Source organism: Bison bison, unplaced genomic scaffold, assembly GCF_000754665.1.
Source record: "Bison bison bison isolate TAMUID 2011002044 unplaced genomic scaffold, Bison_UMD1.0 scf7180017864498, whole genome shotgun sequence".
In the NCBI taxonomy this organism is placed as follows: Eukaryota; Metazoa; Chordata; class Mammalia; order Artiodactyla; family Bovidae; genus Bison; species Bison bison.
The window spans coordinates 10704315-10715542 of NW_011495057.1; the positions used below are offsets into that span (position 1 = coordinate 10704315).

The window sequence follows — 11228 nt, forward strand, 5'->3', positions numbered from 1 at the left end:
ATTTGCCATGAAGTGATGGGACCAGATGCTATGATCTTCATTTTCTGAATGTTGAGCTTTAAGCCAACTTTTTCACTCTCCTCTTTCACTTTCATCAAGAGGCTCATTAGTTCTTCTTCACTTTCTGCCATGAGGGTGGTGTCATCTGCAGATTTGAGGTTATTGATATTTCTCCCAGCAATCTTGATTCCAGCTTGTGCTTCTTCTAGCCCAGCATTTCTCATGATGTACTATTTATATTGATCCTATTAAGTGAATTACAATGTATCTAATAATTAAAAACAGTAACAAATTCAGGATCAACCTATAGCTCAATCACACAGTGGGTTCATAAAGAAACAATGGGGTCGCACAGAGTCAGACACGACTGAAGCGACTTAGCAGTAGCAGCAGCAGCACACAACTAAGATCTAATGCAGCCAAATAAATAATTTTTTAAAAAATCAATCAGGATCCCAATTAGATTCTCTAATGATAAGACCTGGGTTGCCTTAAATAAGGCTTGAGCACCTTCATGTTTGAAAACCACTGCTTGTAGTAATTCTCTAAACATTACTAACATTTATAACAGGTAAAAAAATAGAAGTCTACTTTCACAGTTTAACTTGTATAAATACATCTTCTTTTACACAGCTTCCTAATTTATGCGCAATTCATTCAGACAATGAAAAATCTATGTTTCATCCTTAAAGAATATACAACATAAAGACTGCATTGAGAGCCAAAGACATTTACTAACTTGACTATTTAATCATGAAAACCAAAATGTAAGTAAAAAGTCATATCTATTAACCCTCTGGAGGAAAAAAAATTAATTACAATTTAGATTTAAAAGCACTAAGTTATGTTTTCCTCAACATTTTGCCATGCCACATAGCCAAAAATAAAACATTTCATAATTTCAATTTACTTATTCATGAAAGAAAAATGCCTCTAAAACAAGGAAAGAAGGGGACAGAGCATAGAAAATGAATTTCAAAGATTTCCACAGCCAGAGCATACTTTCAAACCAACAAACAAAGATAAACATCCTTTCTTGCCTACTTTTAACTGAGGAGGGTTTTTGCTGTGGCTTAAACCAAACACCATTAAGTTCTGCTACAACCAAAAACAAGTATGCCCATGAAACACAACAAATCAAGTCGGCCCAATGTAGGACGTACACGCTACAGAAAAATAAAATTGGAATGCTACCTGAAATTCTCCGATGGGTCTAAGACATGAGGAAAAAATACCTAATAATAACTGGAGTAAAACTCTTGATTTCCCAGTGGCATGTTAATCGCCTTGTAGGTATTCTCAGCAAACCTACTTTTAACCTTCAACTGACCCAATCTTCAACTCTTGAACTAATCACAATATTACCCATATATTATTCTGTTATTATCCTGAGAAAAGGCAGAAACAGAAAGATCTTTTATATACTCAATCACTGGGTCTTTCGGGAATTAAGAAAAAAAATGATTCAGAAGGAAAAGGAGAAAGGAGAGGAGGGAGAAGGGGCTGGGGGCAGGCTGCTCTGATGGAACTGGCCAAGGGCAGCCCAAGAGTCGTGACAGCACTCAGTTTGGTCTCAAGGGGCGAGGGAAATGGGCCAGAGGGAGAAAACTGGAAATACACAAGGTCTGCGGGGCTCTCCACTGGCCAGGAATGCCCAAGCAGGACCTAGGAAATCCAAGTTCTAGAACAATCTCTCAGAAATGGATACAGCAGGGGAAGGAAAGGTGGGATGAACTGAAAGAGCAGCACTGAAACAAATACATTACCACACGTAAAACAGACAGGAGTGAAAAGTTGCTGTGTGACAGGGAGCTCAACCTGGTGCTCTGCGACAACCAGAAGGGGTGGGACGGGGCGGGAGGAGGGAGGGAGGTTCAAGAGGGAGGGGACGCATGTACACTTACGGCTGACTCACACTGCTGTAGGGCAGAAACCAACACAACATTGTAAAGCAATTATCTGCCAATTACAAAAGAAAACTTACTCATAAAACACTAACATGGAGAATGGTGTGAAACACTGTCAGACTTCAATAAATTCATTTTCCCTTTAAAACTACCTGATTCCTCACAAGGTCATAGAATTGAGGTTCACTTCTGCTGCAACAATACAGCTGAGTTAACATATAGGCTCAAGAATGGTGGCCAGAAAATAAAAATAAAATAATAAAAGAATGGCAACCTGATGGAGGTAAGCAATTTCTGAGACGGCTCCCCAGCCGATGACTGTGCACTGGCCTAAGATGACTCTTTTCTGACAAAGACAATATGGCCAAAGTGATGGGGTTGTAAATACCCAGTGGAGAGGCTCCGGGGCAAGGAACTGAGTGAGGTCTCCAGCCAACTACCTGCAAAGAGCCGAGGTCCTCAGTGCAACCACCCTCAGGGGGCAGAATCCTGCCTGAGTGCACACGGCTAAACCTGGAAGTGGATGCTTCCCCAGTGGAGCCTCCAACCACAGCCCTGACCTATGCTCTGTAGGCTGAACCAGAGCCATCCAGCCAAATCACACCCAGATTCCTGGCCACAGAAACTAGGAGATAACACGTTCGTTTTTTTAAGCCCCTAAATTTGGAAGTGATTCCCTGGTGGCTCAGTGATAAAGAATCCGCCTGCCAATTCAGGGGACGTGGGTTCAGTCCCTGAGTTGGGAAGATCTCCTGGAGAAAGAAATGGAAACTCACTCCAGTATTCTTTCCTGGAGAATCCCATGGACAGATGAGCCTCCACGGAGTCACGGAGGAGTCAGACACGACTCACAGCGACCAAACAACAGACAACACACTGACGGACGGCATCTTCACTCTTCTTCATCTCCTGCCAGCCCCTCCATATTCTCCCGAGGGGTCTAACATCCAACACCAGGATGATACTGATGGGTGGGCTGGGGAGAGAAGGAACTAGAGCAGCCACACCAAGAGAAGTGATTAATTGGAAAGACTCAGTCACTCAACAGCTCTTCACTAAGCCTCCAGTATGTGCCAGGGCAGAAAACAAATCTCTGAAGCTGGTTGAGCAAACACGTTACTCTATACTAAGATTTGTTCACAAGAACAGAGCCCCTCTAAGCAGCTCAGACACCCACCTTATCAGATATGAATGTCCTCGGCCTCCCTCTCTATATGCATCCAAATTTTGCTATCAAGAGCATCTTTATCTACTCTCCTACCTCTAAACTTAATTCCCTTATACACTTGACCCTACTCCCTCTACTTGGTATCCCTCATTCCAGAACTGCTGTCTTAATCCATCCACACCAACATAGCGTAAGTATTCCTATAAAATGCAAAGCTGATCACGTCACTCTATTTAAAATCTAAACTCAATGGTTTGACATTGTTCTCAGGCTAAAGCCCAAGTTCTCAAATCGAGCTTACAGGTGTCTGTATTTATGTCTCTGGCTTTGACCCACGCTCCCCTAAAATTTTTATGCCTTAGCCTCTACCTTTTTGGTTATTTTTTAAACTTTCCACTTCTCTCCCACTTCTTAACCTTCAACTATACTATTCCTACCTGAAGCACTTTTCCCCAGGCCTTTAATTACCTAACCCATGAAATTAAAAGATGCTTTATTCCTTGGAAGGAAAGTTATGACCAACCTAGATAGCATATTCAAAAGCAGAGACATTACTTTGCCAACAAAGGTCCATCTAGTCAAGGCTATGGTTTTTCCAGTGGTCATATATGGATGTGAAAGCTGGACTATGAAGAACGCTGAGCGATGAAGAATTGATGCTTTTGAACTGTGGTGTTGGAGAAGACTCTTGAGAGTCCTTTGGACTGCAAGGAGATCCAACCAGTCCATTCTAAAGGAGATCAGCCCTGGGATTTCTTTGGAAGGAATGATGCTAAAGCTGAAACTCCAGTACTTTGGCCACCTCATGCAAAGAGTTGACTCATTGGAAAAGACTCTGATGGGGGAGGGATTGGGGGCAGGAGGAGAAGGGGATGACAGAGGATGAGATGGCTGGATGGCATCACCGACTCGATGGACAAGAGTTTGGGTGAACTCTGGGAGTTGGTGGACAGGGAGGCCTGGCGTGCTACAATTCATGGGGTGGCAAAGAGTCGGACATGACTAAGCGACTGAACTGAATCAGCCTTTAATTACCTATAACCTAAGCTTCTGGCCTTAGGTTCTCCCTGATGCCTAGACTAGTTTAGTGCCCTACTCATCCACCCAGCCAGTGCCTCCACAGCAAACTCGCACAATCTCCTAGAATAGTTACTCTGCCAACTGTGTGAATTTCCCACTGGCTATGAGCTCTATGAGGGGCTTTCCAAGTGGCACTAATGGGAAAGAACTGCCTGCCAATGCAGAAGACATAAGAGCCTTGGATTCGATTTTTGCATCGGGAAGATCCCCTGGAGAAAGGCATGGCAACCAACTCCAGTACTCTTGCCTGGAGAATCCCATGGACAGAGGAGCCTGGCAGGCTACAGTCCATGGGGTCGCAAAGAGTCGGACACAACTGAAGCAACTTAGCATGCATGCTTCAGCTCTATGAAAACAGGGACCATGTGGATCCTGTTCAGTGCAGAACCAGACAAACATGTATGGAAGAGTAAATTGATGCTTTCAAACTGTGGTCCTGGAGAAGATGCTTGAGAGTCCCTTGGACAGCAAGATAAAATCAGTCAATTCTAAAGGCAATCAACCCTGAATATTCACTGCAAGGACTGATGCTGAAGCTGAAGCTCCAATACTTCAGCCACCTGATGCAAAGAGCCAACTCACTGAAAAAAGACTCTAAGGCCGGGAAAGAGTGAAGGCAGAAGGCAACGACAGAGGATGAGAGGACTGGATGGTATCACCGACTTACTGAACATTATCTTGAGCAAACTCCGGGAGACACTGATAGACAGGAAAGTCTGGTGCGCTGCAGTCCACAGGGTCGCAAGGAGTCAGACACAACTGAGCGACTGAACAAGATCACGTCATGATTTGTTCCCTTCTTCAAATCTTTAAAGCATGTCCTCACTCCCTGAACATCCACATAAGCTCAGGTCTTCCCATCTTATAAGATCCCTTTGATCCCACTTTCCTGGAAATCAGCCATTTCATCTGACTTTATTAATACTATCCAACCTCAGGCAGTCTTACTGATGCCCTCTAACAGCACAAAAACAGGTCCCTTAGTGGCCATCACAGAGTTCCTTCTTACCAAATCCATGATTCTCCTTCCAGACTTTACCCTACTGAATTATAGCCCACTGCAATGCTTGTCTTGTTGATCATCATTTTTACTTATTGACGGATCCATTTTTGCAAAGGCCTCTAACTCTCTTCACTTTCATGGTATACCTCTCTCCCTTCATTTTCCTGTTTCTATTTCTTCACTCACCCTAAGCTGATGGATTTCATCCCTGGCTACCTTGTCTTCAGCCTCCACAAGCTCTCCTTGGGTGGCCACTGGAACTTTTACAGTGTCAATCACACAACCCCCTTTTGGGGCCAGGGAGTGAAAAAGGTAACAGAGCCTCATGGGAAATCCTTCAAACTACACTTGTTTAGTCACTCAGTGGTGTCTGACTCTTTCAAGACCCTGTGGACTGCAGCCTGCCAGGCTCCTCTGTCCATGTAAGTTTCCAGGAGTGGTTGTCACTTCCTCCTCCAGATGACCTGCATCTCCTGCATTGCAGGCAGATTCTTTACTGCTGAGCCACGAGAGAAGCCCTCAAACTACACTCGAGCCTCCATCATATTCCCATTTGACACCTATTGTTCCATATTTACGAGTAACTAACTTAGTGAGTCACTTGCATGAGTTAGTTTTATTAACTCAGGTGTGTAGGGGGAAAACGTACATATCATTCACCTATACACTGATGACATCTCTCTCCTGTTAGACCTCTGTCGTGGGCTCTAAGCCCTTTTTCCCATCTGCCCACCTGCTGACAAGTTCTTCCTCGCTATCCTACAAGCATCCCAACTCAATTTCTCTAAAAGCAAAATGACCCCTTCAAAGCACCTGCCTTTCTACAGCCCCTTCACCCCACTAGAATACAAGTGTCTAGGCCGCAATACAAGCATTGTCTTAAAGCATCTCCCTTTCCTTCAATTCCACTGTCCACATTTTTCAAGTCTGCCTTGATTAGGTTCAAGTCTTCTATCACCTTAGCCACTGAAATAACTTCCCGCCTGGTACTTCTGTCCTGTATAAACTGTACTCCAGGCTAGAAGAACTGCTCTAAACAAAGGATTCCAGCATTCCCAGTTTCAGAATGTCTGATGTCTCCTGCTACTCACAAGACAAAAACATTAGCCTGGGAAGCCTGACCAGTAAGAGAGGCCCACAAAAAAGAAATGCCCAACATGTGGCCCAACCAAAAGAATCCTCAAAAGGAGTCACAGTGACCAGAGAACTTGGTGAGGAAAATAACTAAGAGGAACTGTGAAATACCAAGCAAAGTGTAACAGCTAAAAAAAAAAAAACACAATCAGGCTCACCCCCAGGAGGGTGAAAGGCTGTGATGAGAACCTACAGGGCAACAAACAAGCTACTCTCTGAGCAAAGTGACAGAAACCAGCCAGAAATGTCAGGGAGGCTCTGAGCAAGGCCCTACTAAGCCACACCCTCCCACAACACACCCTCCATGCCCGGCCCACCCATCAACAACTCCACCTGTCCCAGCCAGGCATCCACCCACTTGAGACCCCACAAGTGAGGCACAGAGCCCAGAAATTCCTCGAAGGGCCCACAGGAATTCACACCCAAGTGATCCAACCAGATTCTTCCTCTGCTTAAAGAATGAAAGAGCCTATCAGCAAGTCAAGCAAAGGTCAGGATGGCTGGTGAGTCAAATGGACAGCGAAATCCCCACTCCCAGGGCAGCTGAACAATCTTCCCCACAATACTGCCCCACTGAGTCAAGGCACGTCAACTTCTTTCTTTCAACCACTTTCATAAACCTGTGCAAACCGAGGCCAGTCACTCTCAGCCAGGAAGTTTAGGGACCTAAAGAGCCAGAACACCAGACTGAGCAGGGGAGATCTGGCCAATCCACCACCCCACACCTTAAGTGGTATCAGACAGAAATATTCCTACTTTCTGGAACCTACCTTTGTTCCTGCTGTTCCCTCTGACTAGAATCCCTCTGCTCAGTCCAGATAAATCCCATCTGTCACCTCCTCAGGAAACCCTTCACCAGCCTGCACACTCCATTGCGTGCTTTCTGAGGACTGGCTGCAGCCCTTGCAGGGTACTCACCCCATCACATGAGGGAAGGTGGCCTGTCTTAGTCATCTGTCTTCCTCAAAGTCTAGCCCATCCAAGGTGCTCTATTCATGTTAGGTGAATGAATCTAAGTCACTTCACCTACTCCTCTGATGGCAGGAAAATGACAATGCTCTGTTATATTGGAAACATTTCCATGCTAAATGGAATTCCAGTTTCAATTCAGCCAAGGCAAGACCTTTGAGGGAAACTTTGCTCATCATTTTGCAATCACAAAGGAAGAAGGGGCTTCCCAGGTGCCTCAGTGGTGAAGAATCTGCTGCCAACGCAGCAACACGCGTTTGATCCCTGGATCAGGAAGATCCCCTGGAGAAGGAAATGACAACCCACTCCAGTACTCTTGCCTGGGAAATCCTATAGACAGAACAGCCTGGTGGGCTACAGTCCACAGAATCGCAAAGGGTCGGACACAACTGAGCAAATGAGCACGCGTGCACTAATATCTGGTACTAGAGAGGGAGGGAGGAACACAGGGGATGGAGACTAACAAGAGTCAGTAAAATGACAGGATTGTCTGGGGGAACGCACACAAGAAAAATGAGTCTCTGGGCAGAAAACTGAGGAAAATACAACTGATGGCTACTAAACAGGTTGATGTGGATACAGCTCATACAGATTTTTTTAACAAAAGAGATTTGAAACATTTCAGATCAATTAAAAAATGCTCTCTTATACAACATGTATTTTAGTCATAAGAAAATTCTGCTCCAAGATGTTAACCCAGGCTACAATGGGAATTATTTCCAAAAGAGTCTATGGACATCTAATGTAAACTAGCTATAAGAAACTACTTAGTTGGGGTATATCTCATTAATAAGATATCTGTGATGCAGAAGTAGGAAATCAAACTTATGGTTATCAAGAGGGAAGGGGGAGGGATAAATTGGGAGATGGGGATTGACATATATACACGACTGTCTGTTGGGTTGGCCAAAAAGTTCCTTCAGGTTTGCCCCAACGACCGTTTTGGCCAACTCAATATCAACTAGATAACTAATAAGGACCTACTGTGAAGCACAGGGAACTTGACTCAATACTCTGTAATGACCTGTATGGGAAAAGACTCTAAAAAAGAGTGGACATATGTGTATGTGTAACTGATGCACTTTGCTGTACAGCAGAAACTAACACAACATTGTAAATCAACTATACTCTAATAAAAATTAATTAAAAACAAAAGAAATCTCTGATGAAATGGGAAGCACACGTAAGGCATTTCAGCAGCATACCAAAGGACCGTGGTTATCTTGAAAATCAAACCGTGTAATAGATCATTGCACTGTGAGCTGAACTAGCCACATTTTTCTCGTGGAACATCCTTTTTACTCAAAGGTACAACTGAAGAGTCTACCTGATGGCTCAGTGGTAAAGAATCCACTTATCAACGCAGGAGACATGGGTTTGATCCCTTGTTCAATAAGATCCCACGTCTTGGAGCAACTAAGCCCATGGGTCACAACTATTGAGCCTGTGTTCTAGAGTCCAGGAACCACAACTACCAAAACCCACACACCCTAGAGCCCATGTTCCAAAACAAGAGAAGCCACCGCAATGAGAAGCTCGTGTACCGCAGTGAAAAGTAGCCTCCAATCGCCTCAACTAGAGAAAAGCCAGAAGAGCAACGAAGATCCAACACAGCCAAAAATAAACTAAAAAAAAAATTTAATGTGACATCGCTGTTTTTTTTTAAAAAGGTATGACTGCAAAACTATGGTGATTTAGATTTCTGTATTTGACCTACATTTTCCCAAAAAGCAAGCAAAATGAGCTTGACACTGTCAGAAAAACTGATAGTATGTGTTACCAATGACAAAATCCGAGCTTTCAAACAAAAATTTGAATTTTGGAAAACTGCTTCTCAATGATTAAAAGATAAGCGGGCTTTTTTTTTTTTTTTTTCCGCTGCTAAGTAATACTAGTTTGAGAAACAGAGTCAGTTTAACAAATCGTTAACATTAAGTTTTGGTTTTCATTCTTCTTACTGGTTTCAATCAATCTTTTTAAGAATAAATTAGAAGACCCACAAGAATAATTTCAATCTAGTTGCCTAGAAGACAAGTGCCAAAATTTTCACGACTTACCAGCAGCTGTTCTACGGTCAACATTCAGCACGCAAATAAGGAAAACGTCTAAGTATTTCACACCAACAGAACTTTAAGAATATATACACGACACATTAATAACCAAAACTGGCTGATTATGAAGTGAAAAATGGAATTCTGAGTGCCTTTGGTTAGCTTTTTGAGTAACATAATTGTAATGTTACTCAAAATACCAAGAAAGTAACAAAACTGTTAGCTCACTACAAAAAAAAAACCTTTTTTCTCCAAAATCTCTCAAAGCTGAAATATCAGATAACATCCCCCAATGATGTCCAATCTTTAAAGAGCTACAAGTAAAAAAAACTGCTGTAGAATGAGTAGTTAATTGATAAGATTTCCAAAATGGCAGAGGATCTTAAGAAAAAGCCTGCTGAGTATTTTGGCTAACAACTCTGGAATCCACTGAGCTACCACTGTCATTTCTGCTACAGGCTTCAGGTGGTGTCTGATTTAGCCTAAAGCAAAAAAAAAAAAACTGCATTAAAAGAAAATACTATGTTAAAATATTCACTTTTTTTTTTTTCAAACTTTTAACCTCAAACTTCTATCTTGGGTTATCAAGGTTTCAACAATTTATGCCTTCTCAAGTATCATTCTGAGCCTATACATCTTACTTGAACCTGAAATTTTAATCAAGAAATGTCACAGTGATTTTTAGGAAATTCAATAGTCCTGATGAGGTCTGGTGATGGTCTATTTCTTATGAGAATGCCACATTGGTACCTTCTCAATCAAAGGTGCTGAGAAACTAGGATATTTAATAAAGAGGTAATTCAAGCAGATTATACAAAAGTGTGTTTTGGACCAGAAACAAACAAACAAAAAACTAAATAGTTAACATTTTAAGCTATTTTGCATAATCGTTCTTTTAATTAATAATGTATTTCAGAATTCATCCTGACAGGTAGCAGAAGCTACCTACGCTTGAAAAACAACCCAAGCAGACGAAATAATGGAGCATTGTTTTTAATAGACAGCTCATCGCCTAAAAATTCCTGAAGTGAGGCACAAATGTTCATTGACCCCATTCTAAAAAAGTGACCTGGAACACTACACCAGTACATTCTTGAACTCACATTCCTTACTGTGGGTTTCTCCATCGTATTTACAACCAGTTAACACAGCTGAGAGTATTTGAATAAAATTACAATTAAGCACTAATTTTAAGCTTAAAAACAATATTAAATGGATAAAAGTGTCAGGAATACTCAACAAAGCGTCCAGGGGTATCTCAGGTCCATCAAAATGAGGTCCATCATACCTCATTTTGCTCTGTCCATTTAACGCAGTCTTTTAAGTTAGTTAAACGTTCATTAACAAAACTCACGTGCCAAAACCATGCCCCAAAGCGGGTTATGTGACACGTCTCATTTGAAATAAAATGCTTTCTGCCGGGCCCCGGTCCTACCATACAGCTTCCCAATCCCATAAGTAACATGCTACACTTCCTTTACCGCTACCGTGGGAAGGGAGGGTGCCTCGGTGCTTACCGATGCCCGGAGCCACATAGATGAAGTAGAGGCAAGACGAGGACAGGGAGAAGAAGAAGATGAAGGCGAGGAGCGAGCGATTGGAGACCCGCATCATCCGCTTAAGCACAGGCATCTTCCTCTTACCGGCCGGCAGCTCGGGCTGCACTCTCAGGCCGGACTTGGGGGCACCGTCCAAGGCCCTAAACTTCCATGAATGTGCTAAAAAAACACCACCACCCCGAGACTGCAGCGGGGCCGCGCGGGGAGGCTCTGGGGAAGCGGGAAGGAGGAGAGAGGAAGGAGTGGACGGAATGAATGAGAGGCCGGGAGGATGCGGGGCGGGGGAAGGGAGCAGACGCGGGGCCCGGGTCCGGGGACCAAAGGACCCGAGGAGGCCGTGGAAGGGCGAGGAGGGGG

General features: G+C 43.3%; 1 protein-coding gene across 1 annotated transcript in view; it reads right to left on the reverse strand.

Annotated features, from left to right (window-relative positions):
- B4GALT6 (UDP-Gal:betaGlcNAc beta 1,4- galactosyltransferase, polypeptide 6) overlaps nt 1-11218 on the reverse strand; it is a 66376-nt gene extending 55158 nt beyond the window's left edge. Inside the window, exon 1 of the mRNA XM_010828966.1 lies at nt 10830-11218. Within this exon, the coding sequence (XP_010827268.1) occupies nt 10830-10944 (115 nt within the window). The 5' untranslated portion in view covers nt 10945-11218. The remainder of the gene's footprint in view (nt 1-10829) is intronic.
- Between the last annotated feature and the right edge of the window lie 10 nt (nt 11219-11228).